Genomic DNA, 27,339 nt, shown 5'->3' with positions numbered 1-27,339 from the left:
GTGCTAGGACAAAATGTATCCACCTCCCCACCCCCTTTTGGTATTGGGAAACACTGCTTTAAACAATACACTTTATTCAGTTGTTCAATGTTTCAGTGTCATCACCATGGGCACATTGGCACAAGGCTAACTGGCATAGATTATATTTCTAATAGTTCATTAGTAACGATTAATTAGTAACTCCGTTAAAAACAATATCCCTTTACTGTAGTCACATGATGCGCCCCACCACCCCCTCCTCCCCTGAAAAACGAGTGGATATATTCTCTAGCTCAATGGTCAAATCCATCATATGCTGATTGGTAAGTGAGCGATGTCTTTTTCATTAGTTTCAACTATAGCTTATTCATTCTGCATGAAAATACTTCACATTTTATTATTTGATTTTGCCACAACTGAAGTGAAGGGGGAATTCAGGAACTCTGGAAGTGGATAATTAGTAATTTGTAAACGCTTCTTCAATTATAAAACTAAAACTTGTTTGTTTCGCTCGTTAGCCTTTATCATGTTTTGACCCTGATGAAGACTATTAGGCCGAAACACGTTCGTTTTATGATTAAAGAAGCATTTTTCTGTCGGAAGTGCTCCCTTTGGCTATAATTGTACCAAACAATAGATATATTATTTTTTTATTCTTTATTTTTCAGTCGTGTGTCTGATCTGAAGAGAAGCTGAACAGAATGATGTCATCGGGTGTTCTGATGATGCTCCTGTTCTTTAAGCATGTTACTGCAGACAACTCAGGTAAAGGGTTGATTGGCTTATTCCCGTTTAGGTAACGGAATGAGAGCTTCACTCAGAATATTGTTGCTCCCCAGTGCAGGTTATGGGTGATGAAAGCTTTGTGTGCAAGAATAAAGCACTGGGGAGCGGCAAGCAATATTCTGTAGGCTTCCTTTATATATATATATATATATATATATTCCTCTCCTTCCTTTATATATATATATATATTCCTCTCCTTCCTTTATATATATATATATATATTCCTCTCCTTCCTTTATATATATATATATTCCTCTCCTTCCTTTATATATATATATATTCCTCTCCTTCCTTTATATATATATATATTCCTCTCCTTCCTTTATATATATATATTCCTCTCCTTCCTTTATATATATATATATATTCCTCTCCTTCCTTTATATATATATATATTCCTCTCCTTCCTTTATATATATATATTCCTCTCCTTCCTTTATATATATATATATTCCTCTCCGTCCTTTACCTCAGTATTATTATTTATTAACTCAGCACGGTATTCGTACTAAATATGGTACGTTTTGAACAGGGACTGTGTCGCACGATCTGATGCTTGGAGGGGGTATAGAATATGTACAACACAGTCCTCCTACAAAAGTGCATATATTTGGTAAGTAGAGACCCTACTGAGTATTTCCCACCCCACTTTAGCGGAGACAGGTAGACAAGTTCTCTCTCTACAAGTCAATATGTATCCCATGTACAGTCTATTACAGTGTATTGCATTGGGGCTATGGAGAGGGTGGAGAACAAAGTATTTCATATTCAGTCTACTCTATTGCATTGCAGTGAATGGAGTGGGTGGAGTAAGCATTCACCAGCACTCTGTATTAAACCCATTGTCCAGCACAAGATACCAATTTTGTTTCGCAGATTCTATTGATTTATTCCAATAACCTATATTTGTATTTTATTAAACGTGTATTTATTTAAATATAGCCTACTTTCAAAATACCAGTATTTGTGTAAACTTTCAAAATAAATGCTGGTGTAAATAATACAATATTACAAATATAATACTTCATATTATCCACACCTTTTTTCAAAGGTGGTTGCAATGCTGTGAAAACCAGTTGTACTGAACAAAACAAAAATGCACCGACATTGGATCCCAACCACCGAGAAACCCCACCAAAGAAGAAAGAGGTTGTTAGCTAGCTTGGGGACACCGGTACACAGTGTACTTCGCCCCCGCCTGCCGGGCACTGCTTTCCTGCAGTTCTGTTAACGTTACGACGAGGGAAGTAGCTAGCTAGTGTAACCAACCAAACTCTTGAATGGGACTACTGGGTAGGGATTACTCCCACTTTGACGTTAAAATAACTACAGGAAAGCAGTGCTCGGCAGGCGGGGGCAAAGGACACTGTGTCCCGATGTCCTAGCTAGCAACCTCAATAGCAGTGGGCGCGACATGTAGTAAGTGACAAGTAATGGGCGCGACATGTAGTGGGTTCCGCATGTAGTAAACATGGTCTGCAAATAGACCCTTCTCAGCAAGAGGGCACTGACTTTGCTGAGGCAATTGATCATATTTGGCTGATGGAGAGAGACGTGGCGGAGGGACCTTTTAAGCGAATTAATAAAGTTGCTGGTGGCAATCAGCTTTGAAATTAGCATATTTTGCGTTATGGTTTGGATATTACAAACAAAGTACTAGGGTAGTTAATTTATGTTAGCTTCAGCCAGGACCTGCCACCCTAAGCAAGATAAATAAATTGCTACCCTCCTATACACTGCAAAACTAAAATAGTCCCAGTAAGCAAAACAATGTTGAAAAGACGCCTAAGTACTTATTTTACAGATGTTGAAGTTAGGTTCATTTTAGATTCTGAATGAAAGGTGAAAATACGTATTTTCCGGGAGTTTAAAATACTTATTTTCCAGAAGTTAAAAATTCATATTTTCCAGACATTGAAAACAACGTTTTTTCTGGACGTTGAAATCAGGTACATTTTCGGTTCTGAATGAAAGTAGAAAATATGTATTTTCTGGAGGTTGAAAATATGTATTTTCTGGACGTTGAAGAAACGTATTTTCCGAACATTTAAATCTTGTTCATTTTTGGTTCTTAATTAAAGTTGAAAAGACGTCATTTATAGACGTTTATGTTTGGACCAAGGCCGGTCCATACCAGACCAAATCTGAACAAAACAGACGACCGGACCAAAAATCAATGTCCATGGATGTGGAACTCAAGGCTGGTCCAGACAGAACCAAATAAAGACGTCCAAAAGATGTCAGCATCGGTCTGTGATTACTGGGCTATAGCCTACAGCAGGGGTCGGGAACCTTTTTGACTAAGAGAGCCATGAAATCAAATAATTTGGAAATTTATTTCAGTGAGAGCCATATAATATATTTTAAAAGTGAATTCAACTAAATGTCAGTATAATAAGCCTCTGAATTTGTCGAAGTGCCGATTTACATTCGACTGTTACATCGATGTAATTTTGTCATTGCAAATTAGACACACCGCAGAACCTGCTCTCTCCACAAAGGCGAATTCTTCGGTCCATTCATCCTGAAATGTACGATACTCGTCATCTTTTTTTCTTTTCGCCATCTTCTTCGTCGAAGGGTTAGCTTTGAGCTAATGACCGAGCAGACTGATTCAAAAGGAGTCGTTTACCTGTTTTACCTAGCAACGGCCAACGTAGGCCAGTATCATTTAATTAAAATAATGGACAATTGCTCCTGCAGCCCTGAACAGGACATGAGCAGTGAAAAATCGATGGATGGATTAAAACAAGTGAGAATAGGCCTCCCGGGTGGCGCAGTGGTCTAGAGCACTGCATCGCAGTGCTAGCTGCGCCACCACAGTCTCTGGGTTCGCGCCCAGGCTCTGTCGCAGCCGGCCGCGTGGGGTGATGCACAATTGGCTTAGCGTTGTCTGGGTTAGGGAGGGTTTGGCCGGTAGGGATATCCTTGTCTCATCGTGCTCCAGCGACTCCTGTGGTGGGCCAGGTGCAGTGCGCACTAACCGAGGGGGGCGGGTGCACGGTGTTTCCTCCGACACATTGGTGCGGCTGGCTTCCGGGTTGGAGGCGTGCTGTGTTAAGAAGCAGTGCGGCTTGGTTGGGTTGTGCTTCGGAGGACGCATGGCTTTCGACCTTCGTCTCTCCTGAGCCCGTACGGGAGTTGTAGCGATGAGACAAGATAGTAATTAATAGCGATTGGATACCACGAAAATTGGGGATGCAATCATCAAAAGAGCCACACCTGGCTCGGGAGCCATAGGTTCCCGACCCCTGTCCTACAGTGTCAGCCAGAATGGAATTTTAGGAATGCCCATCCATATGGTAGGCCTACAGTTTGTAAAACAACCAGTTGCATTGAATTTATTAGTCCTGATTCCTGTGACTAATCAATTTGTCTATTTAATCTCTGAATATCAGCTGCCCAGTTATCCTGAGCCTACTTCCAATGAGAATTAATGTGTACACACCACCAAATGCAGAAGTATTTTATTTTTCGCTATGATCAGCTGGGTAGAAATGGACAGATACAAACTTGAAATCCCTGATCATGACAATTTAGTGACCACTACGTATCACAAGACGGCATCAGTGCTCACTTAAAAATACTATATACAGTTGAAGTCGGAAGTTTACATACACTTATGTTGGAGTCATTAAAACTCATTTTTCAACCACCCCACAAATTTCTTGTTAACAGACTACAGTTTTGGCAAGTCGGTTAGGACATCTACTTTGTGCATGACACAAGTCATTTTTCCAACAATTGTTTACAGACAGATTATTTCACTTATAATTCACTGTATTACAATTCCAGTGGGTCAGAAGTTTACATACACTAAATTGACTGTGCCTTTAAACAGCTTGGAAAATTCCAGGAAATTATGTCATGGCTTTAGAAGCTTCTGAAAGGCTAATTGACATAATTTGAGTCAATTGGAGGTGTACCTGTGGATGTATTTCAAGGCCTACCTTCAAACTCAGTGCCTCTTTGCTTGACATCATGGGAAAATCAAAAGAAATCAGCCATGACCTCAGAAAAAAATTTGTAGACCTCCACAAGTCTGGTTCATCATTGGGAGCAATTTCCAAACGACTGAAGGTACCACGTTCATCTGTACAAACAATAGTACGCAAGTATAAGCACCATGGGACCACGGAGCCGTCATACCGCTCAGGTAGGAGATGCGTTCTGTCTCCTAGAGATGAACGTACTTTGGTGAGAAAAGTGCAAATCATTCCCAGAACAACAGCAAAGGACCTTGTGAAGATGCTGGAGGAAACTGGTACAAAAGTATCTATATCCACAGTAAAACGAGTCCTATATCGACATAACCTTAAATACCGCTCAGCAAGGAAGAAGCCACTGCTCCAAAACAGCCATAGAAAAGCCAGACTACGGTTTGCAACTGCACATGGAGACAAAGATTGTACTTTTTGGAGAAATGTCCTCTGGTCTGATGAAACAAAAAAAGAACTGTTTGGCCATAATGACCATCGTTATGTTTGGAGGATAAAGGGGGAGGCTTGCAAGCCGAAGAACACCATCCCAACTGTGACGCACGGGTGTGGCAGCATCATGTTGTGAGGGTGCTTTGCTGCAGGAGGGATTGGTGCACTTCACAAAATAGATGGCATCATGAGGGAGGAAATTATGTGGATATATTGAAGCAACATCTCAAGACATCAGTCAGGAAGTTAAAGCTTGGTCGCAAATGGGTCTTCCAAATAAACAATGACCCCAAGCATACTTCCAAAGTTGTGGCAAAATGGCTTCAGGACAACAAAGTCAAGGTATTGGAGTGGCCATCACAAGCCCTGACCTCAATCCTATAGAAAATTTGTGGGCAGAACTGAAAAAGTGTGTGCGAGCAAGGAGGCCTACAAACCTGACTCAGTTACACCAGCTCTGTCAGGAGGAATGGGCCAAAATTCACCCAACTTATTGTGGAAGGCTACCCAAAACGTTTGACCCAAGTTAAACAATTTAAAGGCAATGCTACCAAATACTAATTGAATGTATGTAAACTTCTGACCCACTGGGAATGTGATGAAAGAAATAAAAGCTGAAATAAATCATTCTCTCTACTATTATTCTGACATTTCTGTCACGCCCTGACCTTAGAGAGCCGTTTTATTTCTCTATTTGGTTAGGTCAGGGTGTGATGTGGGGTGGGCATTCTATGTTTTCTGTTTCTATGTTTTGGCGGGGTATGGTTCTCAATCAGGGACAGCTGTCTATCGTTGTCTCTGATTGGGAATCATACTTTGGCAGCCTGTTTTTCCACCTTAGTTGTGGGTAGTTGTCTTTGTTAGTGGCCAGTATAGCCCTAGTAAGCTTCACGTTCGTTTTTGTTGATTCTTGTTTTGTTGGCGTCATTTATAATAAAGTAAAATGTACGCTCACCACGCTGCACCTTGGTCCGGTAATTTCCAAGACGACGTTCGTGACAATTTCACATTCTTAAAATAAAGTGGCGATCCTAACTGACCTAAGACAGGGAATTCTTTACTAAGATTAAATGTCAGGAATTGTGAAAAACTGATTTTAAATGTATTTGGCTGAGGTGTATGTAAACTAATGACTTCAACTGTACTACTGGATGAGATAAATTGTAATAGTTTTTTAGCAGAATTATGTGAGGTTTTATGTGTTGTTGTTCTTAGGCACGATGTGAAGGGGTGTGCCTGGATACAGCCCTTAGCAGTGACATATTGGCCATATACCACAAACCCCCGATGTGCATTATTGCTATTATAAACTGGTTACCAACGTAATTAGAACAGTAAACAAGTAATTTTACATCATACTTGTGGTATATTTAAGCAATAAGGCACGAGGGGGTGTGGTATACGGCCAATATACCACGGCTAAGGGCTGTTCTTAGCCTGTGGTATATTGGCCATATAACACAAATCTTCAAGGTGCCTTATTGCTATTATAAACTGTTTGCCAACGTATTTAGAGCAGTAATTATAAATGTTTTTTCATACCTGTGATATACGGTCTGATATACCACGGCTGTCAGCCAATCAGCATTCAGGGCTCTAACCAACCAGTTTATAATGTCTGATAATCCACAGCTTTCAACCAATCAGCATCCAGGACCCAAACTACACAGTTTATAACGGCCAATATATCACACCTCCTCGGGCCTTATTGATTAAATTTAATGTAGTGTCTTGTCATAAGCTTTATGGGGGAATTGTTTTCTCAGGTACGGTTGTTACCAGTTGTGAGGCGTGTCATGACCAAGCCACCTGCCTAGACTCACCTGTGGAACGTGAGAGGGGAGATGCTTTCCAAACCGGGTCTGTCACTTGCACCTGTCAAGATGGCTTTGTTGGCGACGGCATCACATGCTACGACCTTGAATTCTGCGCTAAAGGCTCCTGCTGTCGTCAAGGTTACGGCTGGTCCTCGGAGCTGGGCTGTGTGGACGTTGACGAGTGTTCCCTCCCAGACCAACCCTGCAGCCCTCCTCAGGTCTGTGAGAACACCCCCGGATCCTTCAACTGCCTGGTGCCTCCTGAAGACGACCTCCACTCCAGTCCTGGTTCTGACTCCCGTTCAGTGCAGTTTCAGTGCGGGGGGAGACGGTGTCCAGTGGGAGAGGACTGTATCAGTGTTGGTGGAACATCCCTCTGTGCAGACCCCTGCCTGCACTACTCTGTACTGAATGACGACTGGCGTTCCACCACCAACTACGGTCCAGCTAACGGCTACCACTGTGACTCGTCTGTCAACTGGCAGGGCTGGTATCGCCTGTTCCTGGGAAACACCAGTGTTCAGATGCCAGAGAGGTGTGTGGAAAAGTACATGTGTGGGACGGAGATCCCCTTGTGGCTTCCATTAGCGCATCCCCAGCTGTTAGACGGGGTGGTTCAGAGGAGCGTCTGTGGACACTATTACTATGACTGCTGCTACAGGAGGCAAAATCCCATCCATGTCAAAGCCTGCTATGGAAACTACTATGTCTACAAGTTGGTCCCTACAACAACATGCAACATGGCCTACTGTGCAGGTATATTGCTATCGTAAAGGGATTATCCCTGATTCTTAGAGACACAAAGAATGTTCAAGTAACTAGACATAACAAAGCCATTTAACACTACCTCTGTCTCTTCCAGATGTCAACACCACGGTGTGTTCTACATGTGGAGTGTTTGATGCCTGCGTGAGCGACAATGAGACCAACTGGAGATGTGAGAGGAAAGGTGAGTGTATAAACTGCATTGTCACATCTGTATTTTTTCAAACACTATGAAACGCAGAGATTTAGGGGTGAAATTATGCATCTTTAAGATGCGTATCTTTTAACCAATAAGGGCAGAGGAGGCGTGGTATATTGGCCATATATCACAAACCCCCAAGGTGCCTTACTGCTATTATAAACTGATTACCAACGGAATTAGAACAGTAAAAATACATGTTTTCTCATACCCGTGGTATATGGTCTCACATACCACGGCTTTCAGCCAATCAACATTCAGGGTCCCAGCCCTGAATGATGATTGGTTGATAAGGCAGCTTGGGGGTTTGTGGTATATGGCCAATATACCACGGCTGAGGGATCTCAGGGATCTCAGTCTCACACATGTACCAGTTCACACCTTATTGCTTAAATAACCTTCTGAGTTGTTAACTTAGCTCCAGAGCTGGTGTGTGGGCGGAGCCTCCTGAAGGTGGGCCTTCCAAATGTTTACCTGGAGGCTGCTGGTCTGGATGCTTCCTCTGCTCACCTGGCCGACCACCGCTGCTCCGCCCACGAGGATCGTAACGGCACGGTGTGGTACCAGGTGGAGCGCAGGGAGGGACGCTGTGGGAACACTCTGGAGGTGAGAAATATTTTCACTTTATGTTCAAGAAGGTTCTATATTGCTGTCCCATCCCCAATATTTTCCCTGGAGAAGTTTTATGAATTATTACTAAACATACACTTTAGTTGGTTTGCATCTTACTTTTTTAATTTATTAAATGTTTTTATTTCACCTTTATTTAACCAGGTAGGCTAGTTGAGGACAAGTTCTGATTTACAACTGAGCTACACGGGATGCAATGGTGCCTTTCAGACAGTTCAGATTGTTGGTGGAGGAACCTCTGCTTGTTTTTTCAATTGTGTTTTTGTATTTTTGTGTTTTCTATGCTCCAGCCTTGATTTAAGTATGTGTGTCTCTAACATTTAATGTGTAGTAGCTGCTGGTCTTGTCATGAGACCTTGGTCTCAATAGGACTCCCTGCTTTAAATAAAGGTTAAGTAAATAAACAGGGCTGAAGACGGATATGACATTAGTGTTAACGGTGGAAAATTGTCAAACAAATCACTGTGATTTCATGGTAGTCTACACATCACTAATGCAAGCAGGCCTAATATGCATGAATATGACATATTTCTTAACCCCCCCCCCCCCCCCCTCTTTTCCCAGACAAACGCCACCCATGCTGTCTACTCCAACAGCTTATTAGTTTATCCAGTAGATGGGAGGAACGACTCCCGACCCTTCGGCTTTCCCTTCTCCTGTGTCTATCCTCTGGAGACAGAGAGCAGTCTGGATGTGGCCATCAGACCTCTCCCACTGTGAGAAAATATGCAGAAAGTCCATTCTGTTTATTCTGTTGTCTTTGTTTCAAACTACACTATTAGAAAAAATGTGCCATTTAGAACCTAAAAAGATTCTCCGGCTGTCCCTATATGAGAACCCTTTGAAGAACCCCTTTTGGTTCCAGGCAGAAAACTTTTGGATCCAGATATAATTATTTTGAGTTCCATGTAGAATGCTCTCCACAGAGGGTTCTACCTAGAACCAAAACAGGTTCAACCTGGAACCAAAAAGGGTTCTCCTATGGGGACAGCCAAAGAACCCTTTGGAACTGTTTTTTCTAACAGTGTCATCATTATGAACATTCAACTGTTATTTTAATGTTCATAAAGTTTGATTTGATTTGTAGCTTCACCTCTTTGTACCTTTGTACCTCTTCACAGAACGGATCATAAAGTTGTCAGAGTCGGTGCCAAGGCCAAGGCCTCCATGTCTCTGTACCGCGACACCAACTACACACAGCCTTACCCAGCTGGTCAGCCAGTCACCCTGATTGCGGGTTCCTCCCTGTACGTGGGCGTGTCCGTAGAGGAGTCCGAGGCAGAACGTTTTGTCGTTGTTCTGGAAGACTGCTACACCACGGAATCACCCAGCCCTGATAATCTCCCACAGACCTACATGATTCAGGACAGGTCCATGACTCTATTCATCAGCTGTTTGCATGTCTATGTGTGTTTGTTTTGTGTGTGAAGTATGGTATGTTTGTTGCTGTGTACGGTCTGTGTAGCCTTGAACCCTTTGCTGTTTCTTGGCTCTTCTCCCAGGTGTCCTACAAATCGTACCCAGGTGACAGTGGAGGAAAGCGGCTCGTCCCTCAGGGCTCGCTTCTCTGCTGCGTTGCAGGTGGACTACCGTTACATCTTCCTGCACTGCAGCCTCAGCCTGTGTGACCAGAGGAGCTCCTCCTGCACTCCAGTGAGTCCTGATGTTCTTCTCAGACTCATTAACTCTCTACTTGGGCTTTCAGGTTTCTTTGTGTTTGGTCAGTCTGACTTAGTGTTTGGTCTCTCTGACTTAGTGTTTGGTCTCTCTGACTTGGTCTCTCTGACTTAGTGTTTGGTCTCTCTGACTTAGTGTTTGGTCTCTCTGACTTAGTGTTTGGTCTCTCTGACTTAGTGTTTGGTCTCTCTGAGTTAGTGGTTGGTCTCTCTGACTTAGTGGTTAGTCTCTCTGACTGTTTGGTTTCTCTCTCTACAGGTGTGTTCCAGGAGGAGATCCCGCTCTGTGTCCAAGTCCATCCGCCTCAAACCCCTCACCATCGGGCCAATCACCTGTAAATATTTTATTTTAGTAATGACTTACATAGTTTATGAGCTAATATATTGTATAGGCTTTGGACCTAAATGTAGAATAGTCGGGAAATTAACAAATATTTGTGGCCGATATTCTGGTCAGAAGCACTCGGCCGTCGTTCTGGTGTGTTTCCTCTCTAACAGTCTGATTCTCTTTGGCCCCCAGGGGCCCAGAGTCTGGAGTGAGCCTTGGGACCCCCAGCATATGAAGGATGGCAGGGGCCCAGAGTCTTGAGTGAGCCTTGGGAACCCCCAGCATATGAAGGATGGCAGGGGCCCAGAGTCTGGAGTGAGCCTTGGGACCCCCAGCATATGAAGGATGGGGTCCCTCCTGCACTACTCCCCTGATCTCCATCCCAACCTACAGCCCAGTGTAACTTTCAAGGGCACAGAAATACTTGTTTTGATTCTAAGTAATTAATTGATGCACTACAGTGTGATTTCATTGTACTGTGTATGTTGTATACACATAGACTTGCATTGTTTTAGGGCTGATCATTTCCCCAAACCTGAGTTCTGTGTGTGTAAGCTGTGATTTGATGATGTCAATAAATAACTCTGTATGATGATGCTCATTGTCTAATGATTGTCTATTTAACAGGTTGTAAACATAGAAATAAACATGTCTATATTTATTGTAAGGCAGGTTAAACACATATTTACAAAAGGCAGAACAACAGAGGACTAATTGACCATAGAGGATTTTAGGAAAACTGGCTAAACTTGTTAAAGACAAGTGACATTCATGACATGTATTTAGTTAATGTACTGAACACTTCCTAGGTTGTTTTACCAAAGCAGGAAGACTGATTGGTGTATTGAAATAGTGCTGTTTAAGTTCCACTGTAGAAAAACACAATGAAAGTCTTCAGAATGACCATGACAGTCTGAGTAGTAGTTTATGATGCTCCTTTCTTATGGCTCCATTGTTACTGTTGGTTGAGGACCTTCCTCCTCTCTCCATTGTTACTGTTGGTTGAGGACCTTCCACCTCTCTCCATTGTTACTGTTGGTTGAGGACCATCCACTTCTCTCCATTGTTACTGTTGGTTGAGGACCTTCCACCTCTCTCCATTTTTACTGTTGGTTGAGGACCTTCCACTTCTCTCCATTGTTACTGTTGGTTGAGGACCTTCCACTTCTCTCCATTGTTACTGTTGGTTGAGGACCTTCCACCTCTCTCCATTGTTACTGTTGGTTGAGGACCTTCCACCTCTCTCCATTGTTACTGTTGGTTGAGGACCTTCCACTTCTCTCCATTGTTACTGTTGGTTGAGGACCTTCCACTTCTCTCCATTGTTACTGTAAACTCAATGTGGGTTGTGCCTTCAGGCCTCGTGTGTGTGTTTATTACAAAGAGCTCATTAACACCGGGTCAAGCTAAAGTCTGTGAAATAGTTACTGTTATCAAGATGACAGTTTCATTTAATACCCTCTAAACCTCAACAGGGCTGTCTGTAAAGCACCAAGATGCTTTTGGTTTGGGGAAAGTTTTAAGAGGTAGCAGTTCTCCAGTCTTTCCACCTGGTGGAGCTGTTGAGCTGTGGTGAGAGAACAGTTGGCTGTTGGCCCATTCCTGAATCAATCCCTAGCATTGGAACTTGCTGAGGGGAGAACGACTCATAATAATGTCTGGAACGGAGCAAATGGAATGGCATCAAACAACTGGAAACCATGGAAACCATGTGTGCCACCAACGTCCTGTGATCCCGAGACTCTAGTCCAGTGTTTCCCAAACCCCTCCTGGATCACTCTAGTCTTTCCACTTGTTTGATGTATTCCAGTAGCAGCACCAGCTAGTCTAGTCAACTTGTGTAGATCTGATAGAATGGGATAACATTATGGTGGTAGCAGCACCAGCTAGTCTAGTCAACTTGTGTAGATCTGATAGAATGGGATAACATTATGGTGGTAGCAGCACCAGCTAGTCTAGTCAACTTGTGTAGATCTGATAGAATGGGATAGATAACATTATGGTGGTAGTAGCACCAGCTAGTCTAGTCAACTTGTGTAGATCTGATAGAATGGGATAGATAACATTATGGTGGTAGCAGCACCAGCTAGTCTAGTCAACTTGTGTAGATCTGATAGAATGGGATAGATAACATTATGGTGGTAGCAGCACCAGCCAGTCTAGTCAACTTGTGTAGATCTGATAGAATGGGATAGATAACATTATGGTGGTAGTAGCACCAGCTAGTCTAGTCAACTTGTGTAGATCTGATAGAATGGGATAGATAACATTATGGTGGTAGCAGCACCAGCTAGTCTAGTCAACTTGTGTAGATCTGATAGAATGGGATAGATAACATTATGGTGGTAGCAGCACCAGCCAGTCTAGTCAACTTGTGTAGATCTGATAGAATGGGATAGATAACATTATGGTGGTAGTAGCACCAGCTAGTCTAGTCAACTTGTGTAGATCTGATAGAATGGGATAACATTATGGTGGTAGCAGCACCAGCTAGTCTAGTCAACTTGTGTAGATCTGATAGAATGGGATAGATAACATTATGGTGGTAGTAGCACCGGCTAGTCTAGTCAACTTGTGTAGATCTGATAGAATGGGATAACATTATGGTGGTAGTAGCACCAGCTAGTCTAGTCAACTTGTGTAGATCTGATAGAGTGGGATAGATAACATTATGGTGGTAGTAGCACCAGCTAGTCTAGTCAACTTGTGTAGATCTGATAGAATGGGATAGATAACTATATGATGGTAGGTCAACTCTGCCCTCTGATAGGCCAGGAGTTTTCACCATATTGCTTTCCTATTCAATCCTTTCAGGGACCGTATGTATTTTTGGGTCGACAGGTAGCCTAGTGGTTAGTGCATCGGGCCAGTTATCGAAGGGTTGCTGGATCAAATCCCAGAGCTGTTCTCCCCGTTGGGCCATCATTGTAAACAAGAATTTGTTGTTAACTGACTTGTCTAGTTAAATAAAGGTAAAATATATATATGTACCAAGCAGCTCTGAATAGGAGTGATTTATAATAGCCTTTTAGATCATAATGAATAAGATGGCATGGACGAGATGGGGTCAGAGGGGTCTGAGAAGATGACATGTGGGGTCAGAGGGGGTCTGATAAGATGACATGGACGGGATGGGGTCAGGGGGGGATCTGATAAGATGACATGGACGGGATGGGGTCAGGGGGGGATCTGATAAGATGACATGGACGGGATGGGGTCAGGGGGGGATCTGATAAGATGACATGGACGGGATGGGGTCAGGGGGGGATCTGATAAGATGACATGGACGGGGTGGGGTCAGAGGGGATCTGATAAGATGACATGGACGGGATGGGGTCAGGGGGGATCTGATAAGATGACATGGACAGGATGGGGTCAGGGGGGGATCTGATAAGATGACATGGACGGGATGGGGTCAGGGGGGGATCTGATAAGATGACATGGACGGGGTGGGGTCAGGGGGGATCTGATAAGATGACATGGACGGGATGGGGTCAGGGGGGGATCTGATAAGATGACATGGACGGGATGGGGTCAGGGGGGGATCTGATAAGATGACATGGACGGGGTGGGGTCAGGGGGGATCTAATAAGATGACATGTACTGGGTGGGGTCAGGGGGGGTCTGATAAGATGACATGTGGGGTCGGGGGGGGGGGGTCTGATAAGATGACATGGACGGGATGGGGTCAGGGGGGATCTAATAAGATGACATGTACTGGGTGGGGTCAGGGGGGGTCTGATAAGATGACATGGACGGGATGGGGTCGGGGGGGATCTAATAAGATGACATGTACTGGGTGGGGTCAGGGGGGATCTGATAAGATGACATGGACGGGATGGGGTCGGGGGGGATCTAATAAGATGACATGTACTGGGTGGGGTCAGGGGGGATCTGATAAGATGACATGGACGGGATGGGGTCAGGGGGGATCTAATAAGATGACATGTACTGGGTGGGGTCAGGGGGGGTCTGATAAGATGACATGTGGGGTCGGGGGGGGGGGGGTCTGATAAGATGACATGGACGGGATGGGGTCAGGGGGAATCTGATAAGATGACATGGACGGGATGGGGTCAGGGGGAATCTGATAAGATGACATGCACGAGGTGGGGTCAGGGGTGGTCTGATAGGATGACATGGACAGGGGGGGGATCTGATCCTAGATCTGCACTCTTGATACAGTACCTTGACACAGTACCTTGATACAGTACCTTGATACAGTACCTTAACACAGTACCTTGACACAGTACCTTGACACAGTACCTTGACACAGTACCCTGATACAGTACCCTGATACAGTACCTTGATACAGTACCTTGATACAGTACCCTGATACAGTACCCTGATACAGTACCTTGATACAGTACCCTGATACAGTACCTTAATACACTACCATGATACAGTACCCTGATACAGTACCCTGATACAGTACCTTGACACAGTACCTTGATACAGTACCCTGATACAGTACCTTAATACAGTACCTTGACACAGTACCTTGATACAGTACCTTGATACAGTACCTTGTTACAGTACCCTGATACAGTACCTTGACACAGTACCTTGATCAGTACCCTGATACAGTACCTTAATACAGTACCTTGATACAGTACCTTAACACAGTACGTTGACACAGTACCTTGACACAGTACCTTGACACAGTACCCTGATACAGTACCTTGATACAGTACCCTGATACAGTACATTAATACACTACCATGATACAGTACCCTGATACAGTACCCTGATACAGTACCCTGATACAGTACCTTGACACAGTACCTTGATACAGTACCCTGATACAGTACCTTAATACAGTACCTTGATACAGTACCTTGACACAGTACCTTGACACAGTACCTTGATACAGTACCTTGATACAGTACCTTGTTACAGTACCCTGATACAGTACCTTGATACAGTACCTTGATACAGTACCTTGACACAGTACATTGACACAGTACCTTGACACAGTACCTTGATACAGTACCTTGATACAGTACCTTAATACAGTACCTTGATACAGTACCTTGATACAGTACCTTGATACAGTACCTTGACACAGTACCTTAATACAGTACCTTGATACAGTACCTTGATACAGTACCTTGATACAGTACCTTAATACAGTACCTTAATACAGTACCTTGATACAGTACCTTGACACAGTACCTTGATACAGTACCTTGACACAGTACCTTAATACAGTACCTTGATACAGTACCTTGACACAGTACCTTGATACAGTACCTTGACACAGTACCTTAATACAGTACCTTGATACAGTACCTTGACACAGTACCTTGATACAGTACCTTGACACAGTACCTTGACACAGTACCTTGACACAGTACCTTGATACAGTATCTTGACACATTACCTTGACACAGTACCTTGATACAGTACCTTGATACATTACCTTGATACAGTACCTTGACACAGTACCTTAATACAGTACCTTGATACAGTACCTTGACACAGTACCTTGACACAGTACCTTGATACAGTACCTTAATACAGTACCTTGATACAGTACCTTGACACAGTACCTTGACACAGTACCTTGATACAGTACCTTGACACAGTACCTTGATACAGTACCTTGATACAGTACCTTGACACATTACCTTGATACAGTACCTTAATACAGTACCATGACACAGTACCTTGATACAGTACCTTGATACAGTACTTTGACACAGTACCTTGACACAGTACCTTGACACAGTACCTTGACACAGTACCTTGATACAGTTTTCATACCCCTTTGATTACTTCACATTTTATTATCTTACAACTTGGAAGTAAAATGTAATTTTTGGTCAATAACCTACTGAAATAACTCTGTAATGTCAAAGTGGAAGAAAAAAATAGAGTTAAAAAAATAATAATATAAAAAATGTCAAAACTCAAATCTAGTCCCTGCATAATTATTCAGCCCCTTTGTTTATAAGGCCTAATATGCCTTATAAGTTACATGGACTCACTCTGTGTGAAATAACAGCGGTTGAATGACTAACCCCTCCTATGACCCGCATTCATACAGCATCTGTATTGTCCCTCAGTCAAGACTCAACTACAAATACCAGGGAGCTTTGAGAAAGCCTCATGAAGAAGGCCAGTGATTGGTAGATGGGTAACAATAACAAATCAGACATTGAATATCTCTTTAAGCATCAAGTTCATAATGATACTGTGGATGATGTATTAAACCACCCAGACACATCAAAGATACAGTCGTCCTTCTGAACTGAGCTGCAGGACAGGAAGGAACCTGCTCAGCGATGTTACCATGAGGCCATTGGTGATTTTAAAACAGTTACAGAGTTCTGTGACAGTGATAAGAGAAAACTGAGGATGGATCAACAACATTGTAGTGACTCCACAATGATGACTTAAATGTGTGAAAAGAAGAATACAAGTATATAGAATACAAATGTTCCAAAACATGCATGTATGCAACAAGTCACTGAAGTAATACTGCAAAACATTACTGAAAAGGAATACACTTTTTGGCCTAAATGCAAAGCCTTATGTTTGGGGCAAATCCAACACACCACATCACTGAGTAACTGCCTTCTTATTTTCAACCATGGTGGTGGCTGCATCATGGTATGGGTATGCTTGTCATAGGCAAATACTAGGGTGTTTTTCAGGATAAAATGAAAAGGGGTGGAGCTAAGCACAGGCAAAATCCTAGAGGAAAACCTGCTTTACACCACACTCTACACTGGTCAGCTCTACACTGGAGTTTCTTACAAAGAAGACAGTGAATGTTCCTGAGTGGCCTAGTTACAGTTTTGATTTAAATCTGTTTGACAATCCAACATCTTGACAGAGCTTGAAGAATTCTGAAAGGAATAATGGTCTAATATTGCACAACCCAGGTGTGTAAAGCTCTTAGAGACTTACCCAAGAAGACTCACAGCTGAAATCACTGCTGTCACGTTCCTGACCTGTTTTCTGTTGTTTTGTATGTGTGTGATGGTCAGGGCGTGAGTTTTGGGTGGGCAGTCTATGTTTTCTGTTTCTATGTTGGTTTTGGGTTGCCTGGTATGGCTCTTAATTAGAGGCAGGTGTTTTGCGTTTTCCTCTAATTGAGAGTCATATTAAGGTAGGGTGTTCTCACTGTTTGTTTGTGGGTGATTGTCTTCCGTGTCAGTGTATGTGCGCACCATACGGGACTGTTTCATTGTCGTTAGGTATTTGTAGTCTGTTCCTGTTCGTGCGTTCTTCACGTTGTATGTAAGTCCGTGTCAAGGTCTGTTTACTTCGTTTTGTTGTTTTGTAAAGTATCAAGTGTTCTTTGTGCGTTTAGTTTCGTCTTGTTTATTAAAATTCATTATGTATTCACAACCCGCTGCATTTTGGTCTTTCGATCCTTCTCTCCTCTCCTCGTTTGAGGAGGAGGATTACGACACCCGTTACAACTGCCAAAGGTGTTTCTAACATGTATTAACTCAGAGAGCTGAATACTTTTGCAACAACTAGATTGATGTATTTTCCCTTTAGAAATAATTCACCTTTTTCTTCCACTTTGACATTACAGAGTATTCTGTGTAGATTGGAGATATGTTTTTAAACAATTAAATCCATTTTTATCCTACTTTGTAACAATACAATGTAAATAAATCCAAGGGGTAGGACTACTTTTGCAAGGCAGTGTACATACAGCCCTCATCTACACAAGTGCCTAGGCTTGGAGACAGGAGCTGTGGACTGTTTCTAGACCACGTCATCCTCTTTTCTTCACTTTGAGTTGAGTCGTTCATATGTGAACTTTGAGTTGAGTCGTTCATATGTGAACTTTGAGTTGAGTCATTCATATCTGAACTTTGAGTTGAGTCGTTCATATGCGAACTTTGAGTTGAGTCGTTCATATGTGAACTTTGAGTTGAGTCATTCATATCTGAACTTTGAGTTGAGTCGTTCATATGCGAACTTTGAGTTGAGTCGTTCATATGCGAACTTTGAGTTGAGTCCTTCATATGTGAACTTTGAGTTGAGTCGTTCATATGTGAACTTTGAGTTGAGTCGTTCATATGCAACTTTGAGTTGAGTCGTTCATATGTGAACTTTGAGTGAAGTTGAATCATGAAGACATACAGAACACTATTTTAAGGTTTTATTTTTTTACCACATGGTTAAAGTGAGCTTAAAGTTAAGTTTATAATGGAGGATTTTTCCATCATCTTCATTAAACAAAGGCTTGTGTGGGAACATGAAATCCTTTAAGATGTTTTATACCAGTGCTAAGTCTCAATAATGAGGCTATTGACATTTAAAGACCCCAACATCTCTTTAAAAACTATGGTGGTGATGTCATTATTTCTACAGTGGGCTGGCTGAGCCCCTCCCCCTTTTTACAGGCACGCTATGATGATGTCACAGAGGGCAAATGACAATCCCATTTAAAACATTGAAAAATGATTTATAGAATACACTTGACCGCTGAAAGCACTCAATACAGAATTACCACATTCTTAGGCCCAATCACAAATCGCTCCCTAAACCTAATGCCCTATGCACTTGTGGAGATATGAGAGGATTTGATTGGTATAAGCAATATGGTTGAAACTTCCACCCCTAGCCTATCAGAGGGCAAGGCCTACCACCATAGTTTTAGCTACACCTGTGGATAGGGCTTAGGGGTCCATTTGGGACAGGACCTTCACATGTTGAATGGAGATGATGTTTATTTACGTCAACAACAAGACATGTGAGTGGATCACAGAGAGAATGGTTTCACTCAGGTACAGGAAAAGAAACACAGTGAGGTCGGAAGTGATTGAAAAATCATTGTTATTTATATGAATGGACACAAGCAGCTTCTCAGAGGCCTTCTTGTTGTCCATGAACTGGCCCTCGGGGATGACGCTGGCGTTCAGTACTTTGTACCTGAATGAGGAGACAGTTTTAAGACAATCCAAGTTGTAATAGGTTGGTTATACAGTGAGGTCCAAAATGATTGACACCCTTGATAAAGATGAGCAATAATGACTGTATAAAATAAATAATTGAAATACTGAGCTATATTGTGTGCTACAAAAAATGAGGAACTTATATTATTTTATACTAATACAATTGCCAGAGAAAGAGATCTTGTTTAACAAGTAATACGTTTTTCCTCAAAAGGTAGAGGTCAAAATAATTGACACCCCTAATGACTCTTGTAAATAAAGTAGTCTTAGTTGTGTTTTATGTAGTTGTGGTCTGCTTCGTTGTGTTGTGGATACAGTAGCTAAGTTAAACAGTAGGCCTCAGCTCAGTTCCAATGTTTTAGCTTATAGTTAATATTGGATATAAACAATCGTAGTAGTTTTCCATTGTTTGCTGTAAAACATTTTGATTCATGTGCATTTGTAACGTTCCATATGAATGCCCCATTGTCTCCAAGGTTACCATTGTTTGCATCGTGTGTGTGTTCACAACCTCTGTGTGACACTCTCCAGACAGGAAGTTCAGGCTGGCCTTTTCCTTGTAGTAGAGTGTATTGTTTTACAGTAGTCAGACACTGTCGCTGACTACCAAATAAATAACTCTACTTCTACTTTTCATATGCTTTTATTATAATACATTTTTGTTGTTATATGTTTTTTATTTGTTTCTTGTGTTATTATTATGATCATTATTGTTGTTATTATTATATTATTATTTTTATTATTATTATTATTATTGTAGTTTTTGTTCTTATTATTATTATTGTTATTATTATTTATGTTTAAGACTGGTTTGTTATGATTTGTCTGCTCTTTACCTGGTCAAGTGGAAGAGATGGGTGGGGGGAGGTTAGGGTTGTGTGTGTGGGGGGGGGGGGGGGGGGGCTGGGGTAGATGTAAAATTGTGTGAGAGGTGGGGTTAAAAGTGGGTGGGCAAGAAAATGCATATTCCTGTTGTATGAATTACTGTTGTGAAAATATCATACCCCCAAGACATGCTAACCTGTTATTGACAATGGTGAGAAGTTAGCATGTCTTGGGGTATGATCATTGACCCTCTGTAACCTTCTCACTCATCATAATTCATGATTCATTCAGGATTATCCGTAATCATGTTAGCATCCACATTTAATGTAGAAGTGTTTAGAAAGATATTCTATTCTTATTTACTGTGTAATAAAAATTACTAATTGTGTGTGTAGTTTGAGCCCAGATCCTGTACAATTAGACAGAGAGGGAGGGGGTAGAAAGAGAGAGAGAGAGAGTGGGGAAAGATAGAGAAAGAGAAAGGAGAGAGAGAAGGAGAGAGAGAAAGAAAGATAGAGAGAGAGAAAGGGGGGGAGAGAGAGAGAGAGAGAGAGAGAGAGAGAGAGAGAGAGAGAGAGAGAGAGAGAGAGAGAGAAAGGAGGGAGGGAGAGAGAGAGAGAGAGATAGTGGGGAGAGATAGAGTGAGAGAGGGAACAGAGAGAGGGAGAGAGAGGGAGAGAAAGGGAGAGAGAGAGAAAGAAAGAAAGAAGGAAAGGGAGAGAGACAGAAAGAGAAAGAGAGAGAGAAAGGAGAGAGAGAGAAAGGGAGAGAGAGAGAGACAGAAAGAGAGAGCGAGAGAAAGGAGAGAGCGTGAAAGGAGAGAGAGAGAAAGGGAGAGAGGGAGAGACAGAAAGAGAGAGAGAGAGAGAAAGGAGAGAGAGAGAAATGGAGAGAGGGAGAGACAGAAAGAGAGAGAGAGAGAGAAAGGAGAGAGAGAGAAAGGGAGAGAGGGAGAGACAGAAAGAGAGAGAGAGAGAGAAAGGAGAGAGAGAGAGAAAGGAGAGAAAGGGCGGAGGTAAAGAGACATGGGGAGCTCTTTGTAAAGTCCTTGCGTAACTCAGGCTCACGTGGTCTGTAGTCACACAAAACATGTGCTCACCTTGATGGGCTAGTTTTGGAGCTCCTGGTTGGGTGGGCAGAGGGGTAACAGAGGTGTGTGTGTGTGTGTGTGTGTGTGTGTGTGTGTGTGTGTGTGTGTGTGTGTGTGTGTGTGTGTGTGTGTGTGTGTGTGTGTGTGTGTGTGTGTGTGTGTGTGTGTGTGTGTGTGTGTGTGTGTGTGTGTGTGTGTGTGAATGGATTGTGAAAACAAGGCGACATCTAGACAGAGTTCCTCTGTCCTGTGTCTGTGTTCTTTTGCCCATCTTAATCTTTTCTTTTCATTGGCCAGTCTGAGATATGGCTTTTTCTTTGCAACTCTGCCTAGAAGGCCAGCATCCCAGAGTCGCCTCTTCACTGTTGATGTTGAGACTGGTGTTTTGCGGGTATTATTTAATGAAGCTGCCAGTTGAGGAGTTGTGAGGCATCTGTTTCTCAAACTAGACACTCTAATGTACTTGTCCTCTTGCTCAGTTGTGCACCGGGGCCTCCCACTCCTCTTTCTATTCTGGTTAGAGCCAGTTTGCGCTGTTCTGTGAAGGGAGTAGTACACAGTGCTGTTCTTTCAAAAACAAGGACATTTCTAAGTGACCCCACACCAGCTGGTGGAGCCTGGTACCGGTGGGTCTAAACAAAGCTGCTGGTCTGAGGATCGTAGCGACACAGAGCTGGTGGAGCCTGGTACAGGTAGGTCTGAACAAGGCTGCTGGTCTGAGGATCGTAGCAACACAGAGCTGGTGGAGCCTGGTACAGGTGGGTCTGAACAAGGCTGCTGGTCTGAGGATCGTAGCAACACAGAGCTGGTGGAGCCTGGTACCGGTAGGTCTAAACAAGGCTGCTGGTCTGAGGATCGTAGCGGCACAGAGCTGGTGGAGCCTGGTACCGGTAGGTCTAAACAAGGCTGCTGGTCTGAGGATCGTAGCGACACAGAGCTGGTGGAGCCTGGTACAGGTGGGTCTGAACAAGGCTGCTGGTCTGAGGATCGTAGCGACACAGTGTGGTACCAGGTGGAGCGACGGGAGGGACACTGCGGAAATACTCTGGAGGTGAGAACACGTTACCTCAATGTCTGACTGGAGGTTGTTCAACACTGGAAGAGTTTAGACTATAACTGATCCTTAATGTTAGTAGGTCTGTGTATAAGACCTTAGTGTTAGTAGGTCTGTGTATAAGACCTTAATGTTAGTAGGTCTGTGTATAAGACCTTAGTGTTAGTAGGTCTGTGTATAAGACCTTAATGTTAGTAGGTCTGTGTATAAGACCTTAATGTTAGTAGGTCTGTGTATAAGACCTTAGTGTTAGTAGGTCTGTGTATAAGACCTTAGTGTTAGTAGGTCTGTGTATAAGACCTTAGTGTTAGTAGGTCTGTGTATAAGACCTTAGTGTTAGTAGGTCTGTGTATAAGACCTTAATGTTAGTAGGTCTGTGTATAAGACCTTAATGTTAGTAGGTCTGTGTATAAGACCTTAATGTTAGTAGGTCTGTGTATAAGACCTTAGTGTTAGTAGGTCTGTGTATAAGACCTTAATGTTAGTAGGTCTGTGTATAAGACCTTAATGTTAGTAGGTCTGTGTATAAGACCTTAGTGTTAGTAGGTCTGTGTATAAGACCTTAATGTTAGTAGGTCTGTGTATAAGACCTTAATGTTAGTAGGTCTGTGTATAAGACCTTAATGTTAGTAGGTCTGTGTATAAGACCTTAATGTTAGTAGGTCTGTGTATAAGACCTTAATTTTAGTAGGTCTGTGTATAAGACCTGAGTATTAATTTAACTGTGAACCCTTTTCTTCTATTTCAGACTAACACCACCCATGCTGTCTACTCCAACAGCTTATTTGTTTATCCAGTAGATGGGAGGAACGACTCTCTCTCCCGATTCGTGAGCTTTCCTCTCTCCTGTGTCTATCCTCTGGGGACAGAGAGCAGTCTGAATGTGGCCATCAGACCCTACCTACTGTGAGAAAATACACAGAATGTTTATTAAGTTTATTCTGACAGAACAGTCATTACGAAATAATGATTTGGCTTCATAGTCATTTGGCTTCATGTTCACCTCTTGATAGGAATAGTCGTGGAGCTGTTGGAGTCGGTGCCAAGGCCAGAGCCTCCATGTTTCTGTATCGTAACTCCAACTACACAGAGTCTTACCCAGCTGGTGAAGTCCTCCTGCCGATTGGTTCCACTCTGCGCGTGGGCGTGTCCGTAGAGGAGTCCGGGATGGAGCGTTTTGTTGTTGTTCTAAGGGACTGCTATGCCAACCAATCCCCCAACCCTGATAATCTCCCGCGGACCTACATGATTCAGGACAGGTCCATGACTCTATTCATCAGCTGTTTGCATGTCTATGTGTGTTTGTTTTGTGTGTGAAGTATGGTATGTTTGTTGCTGTGTACGGTCTGTGTAGCCCTGCATGCCTTGAACCCTTTGCTGTTTCTTGGCTCTTCTCCCAGGTGTCCTACAAATCATACCCAGGTGACCGTGGAGGAAAGCGGCTCGTCCCTCAGGGCTCGCTTCTCTGCTGCGTTGCAGGTGGACTACCGTTACTTCTTCCTGCACTGCAGCCTCAGCCTGTGTGACCAGAGGAGCTCCTCCTGCACTCCAGTGAGTCCTCAACTCCTCCACAGTCTCTCTCTGACTCTTTGACTTTTATGTTTAGTCTCTCTGACGCAGTGCTAGGTCTCTCTGACGTAGTGGTTGGTCTCTCTGACGTAGTGGTTTGTCTCTTTCTCTCTACAGGTGTGCTCTGGAAGGAAATCTCGCTCTGTGTCTGATACTGTCCTCCTCAAGCCCATAGCCATCGGGCCAATCAGCTGTGAGTATTTCATTCAAGTTTAGTTCATAAGGTAATATACCACCTAGGCTTTAGGCAATAAGTAGCTGACTGCTGTCGCCAAGCTGTGTTTTAGCGACCACCTGCTGGGTGCCAGAGAACGGTGGCTATTTCACAGATTCAACATGTAGATTCTTTGGGAAATGATCAGGAAAATGATGGTCTGGTCAGAGGAACTGTCGTTCTGGTGTGTTTCCTCTGTAACAGTCAGATTCTCTTTGGCCCCCAGGGGCCCAGAGCCTGGAGTGAGCCTTGGGACCCCCAGCATATGAAGGATGGCAGGGGGCCAGAGTCTGGAGTGAGCCTTGGGACCCCCAGCATATGAAGGATGGGTTCCCTCCTGCACTACTCCCCTGATCTCCATCCCAACCTACAGCCCAGTGTAACTTTCAAGGGCACAGAAATACTTTGATTCCAGTAATGAATTTCTGCACTACAGTGTGATTTCATTGTACTGTGTATGCTGTATACACATAGACTTGCATTGTTTTAGGAATGATCATTTCCTCAAATCATTGCAAGTTCCAACCAAACCTGAGTTGCTGTGTGTGTATGTTCAGATTCTAAGTAATGAATTGATGCACTACAGTGTGATTTCATTGTACTGCGTATGATGTATACACATAGACTTGCATTGTTTTAGGACTGATCATTTCCCCAAACCTGAGTTGCTGTGTGTGTATGCTGTGATTTGATGATGTCAATAAATAACTCTGTATGATGATGCTCATTGTCTAATGATTGTCTATTTAGCAGGTTGTAAATATAGAAATAAACATGTCTATATTTATTGTAAGGCAGGTTAAACACATATTTACAAAAGGCAGAACAACAGAGGACTAATTGACCATAGAGGATTTTAGGAAAACTGGCTAAACTTGTTAAAGACAAGTGACATTCATGATATATATTTAGTTAATGTACTGAACAATTCCTAGGTTGTTTTACCAAAGCAGGAAGACTGATTGGTGTATTGAAATAGTGCTGTTTAAGTTCCACTGTAGAAGAACACAATGAAAGTCTTCAGAATGACCATGACAGTCTGAGTAGTAGTTTATGATGCTCCTTTCTTATGACTCCATTGTTACTGTTGGTTGAGGACCTTCCTCCTCTCTCCATTGTTACTGTTGGTTGAGGACCTTCCACCTCTCTCCATTGTTACTGTTGGTTGAGGACCTTCCTCCTCTCTGCATTGTTACTGTTGGTTGAGGACCTTCCACTTCTCTCCATTGTTACTGTTGGTTGAGGACCTTCCACCTCTCTTCATTGTTACTGTTGGTTGAGGACCTTCCACCTCTCTCCATTGTTACTGTTGGTTGAGGACCTTCCTCCTCTCCATTGTTACTGTTGGTTGAGGACCTTCCACTTCTCTCCATTGTTACTGTTGGTTGAGGACCTTCCACTTCTCTCCATTGTTACTGTTGGTTGAGGACCTTCCACCTCTCTCCATTGTTACTGTTGGTTGAGGACCTTCCACCTCTCTCCATTGTTACTGTTGGTTGAGGACCTTCCACCTCTCTCCATTGTTACTGTTGGTTGAGGACCTTCCTCCTCTCCATTGTTACTGTTGGTTGAGGACCTTCCACTTCTCTCCATTGTTACTGTTGGTTGAGGACCTTCCACTTCTCTCCATTGTTACTGTTGGTTGAGGACCTTCCACCTCTCTCCATTGTTACTGTTGGTTGAGGACCTTCCACCTCTCTCCATTGTTACTGTTGGTTGAGGACCTTCCTCCTCTCTCCATTGTTACTGTTGGTTGAGGACCTTCCTCCTCTCTCCATTGTTACTGTTGGTTGAGGACCTTCCACTTCTCTCCATTGTTACTGTTGGTTGAGGACCTTCCACCTCTCTCCATTGTTACTGTTGGTTGAGGACCTTCCACCTCTCTCCATTGTTACTGTTGGTTGAGGACCTTCCTCCTCTCTCCATTGTTACTGTTGGTTGAGGACCTTCCACCTCTCTCCATTGTTACTGTTGGTTGAGGACCTTCCTCCTCTCCATTGTTACAGTAAACTCAATGTGGGTGTTGCCTTCAGGCCCCTGTACTGGGGCTGGGATTCAATCCAATTCAACACACAACAACATACATCAAAAGATAGCTGCTCTATAACAGGCCTTGGACTGAATCCAGGTGTGTGTGTGTGTGTGTGTGTGTGTGTGTGTGTGTGTGTGTGTGTGTGTGTGTGTGTGTGTGTGTGTGTGTGTGTGTGTGTGTGTGTGTGTGTGTGTGTGTGTGTGTGTGTGTGTGTGTGTGTGTGTGTGTGTGTGTGTGTGTGTGTGCGTGCATGCTTGCTTGCGTGCTTGCAGCAGCGTGTGTGTTTGTTTGTGTGTGTCCTATTTCCTAACTCAGTTGTGAATTTATTTCATCTGACCACTAAGATTAACCAGTAGGCTACATTTTATGAGGTTTTTGAGAATGGACCAGCGGATTGTTTGTACAGTATAAGATAAGAGTTGCTTGCGTAACTGACTAATGACAATTACACACGTTTATAGACACTGTGTGTGTGTGGTTGTGAGAGAAAGGGCGAGAGAGAGCCTGTGTGCCTGTGTGTGGGAGAGAGTGGAGAGAGAGAGAGGAGAGAGAGAGAGAGAGAGTGTGTGTGTGTGTGTGTGTGTTTGTGCGTAAATGGATTGTGAGCACCACTCAGAAGATTATCATGGGAAGATATTGAGTTCTCCAATAAAATGTAACTTGTTATCAGTGACAGCATCTTTCCAGGGGGTGTACTGGTACATCAAGCTGCCTCACCCTACAGAAACAGGAGATAGACTAGTGTCTTGTCCAGAGGGTGTACTGGTACATCAAGCTGCCTCACCCCACAGAAACAAGAGATAGACTAGTGTCCTGTCCAGGGGGTGTACTGGTACATCAAGGTGCCTCACCCTACAGAAACAGGAGATAGACTAGTGTCCTGTCCAGGGGGTGTACTGGTACATCAAGGTGCCTCACCCTACAGAGACAGGAGATAGACTAGTGTCCTGTCCAGGGGGTGTACTGGTACATCAGCTGCCTCACCGTACAGAAACAGGAGATAGACTAGTGTCCTGTCCAG

General features: G+C 43.2%; 2 protein-coding genes across 2 annotated transcripts; both read left to right on the top strand.

The window, feature by feature from the left end:
- Window positions 1-652: 652 nt before the first annotated feature.
- On the top strand, window positions 653-11,207 carry LOC129845446 (uromodulin-like). The gene is made up of 9 exons (XM_055913385.1): window positions 653-744; window positions 6,962-7,768; window positions 7,875-7,961; window positions 8,395-8,582; window positions 9,171-9,322; window positions 9,728-9,976; window positions 10,109-10,259; window positions 10,542-10,617; window positions 10,803-11,207. Exons 1-9 carry the CDS (start codon window positions 681-683, stop codon window positions 10,820-10,822), a joined length of 1,794 nt encoding a protein of 597 aa, XP_055769360.1. The 5' UTR covers window positions 653-680; the 3' UTR covers window positions 10,823-11,207.
- Window positions 11,208-23,331: 12,124 nt separating this feature from the next.
- Window positions 23,332-24,676, top strand: LOC129845448 (uromodulin-like). The gene is made up of 4 exons (XM_055913387.1): window positions 23,332-23,409; window positions 23,517-24,054; window positions 24,190-24,265; window positions 24,513-24,676. Exons 2-4 carry the CDS (start codon window positions 23,824-23,826, stop codon window positions 24,530-24,532), a joined length of 327 nt encoding a protein of 108 aa, XP_055769362.1. The 5' UTR covers window positions 23,332-23,409; window positions 23,517-23,823; the 3' UTR covers window positions 24,533-24,676.
- Window positions 24,677-27,339: the final 2,663 nt, after the last annotated feature.

This window comes from Salvelinus fontinalis, unplaced genomic scaffold (genome assembly GCF_029448725.1).
Source record: "Salvelinus fontinalis isolate EN_2023a unplaced genomic scaffold, ASM2944872v1 scaffold_0307, whole genome shotgun sequence".
Taxonomy (NCBI): Eukaryota; Metazoa; Chordata; class Actinopteri; order Salmoniformes; family Salmonidae; genus Salvelinus; species Salvelinus fontinalis.
This window is presented reverse-complemented; position numbering and strand designations above follow the sequence as displayed.

Excerpts from the sequence above, each read along its gene's own strand:
- LOC129845446 (XM_055913385.1), top strand. The coding sequence starts at position 681 with ATGATGTCATCGGGTGTTCTGATGATGCTCCTGTTCTTTAAGCATGTT. Across the intron at positions 7,769-7,874 it reads CAACATGGCCTACTGTGCAG|ATGTCAACACCACGGTGTGT; the intron begins GTATATTGCTAT and ends TGTCTCTTCCAG. Across the intron at positions 7,962-8,394 it reads CTGGAGATGTGAGAGGAAAG|CTCCAGAGCTGGTGTGTGGG; the intron begins GTGAGTGTATAA and ends TTGTTAACTTAG.
- LOC129845448 (XM_055913387.1), top strand. The coding sequence starts at position 23,824 with ATGGTATGTTTGTTGCTGTGTACGGTCTGTGTAGCCCTGCATGCCTTG. Across the intron at positions 24,055-24,189 it reads GGAGCTCCTCCTGCACTCCA|GTGTGCTCTGGAAGGAAATC; the intron begins GTGAGTCCTCAA and ends TTCTCTCTACAG. Across the intron at positions 24,266-24,512 it reads AGCCATCGGGCCAATCAGCT|GGGCCCAGAGCCTGGAGTGA; the intron begins GTGAGTATTTCA and ends TTTGGCCCCCAG.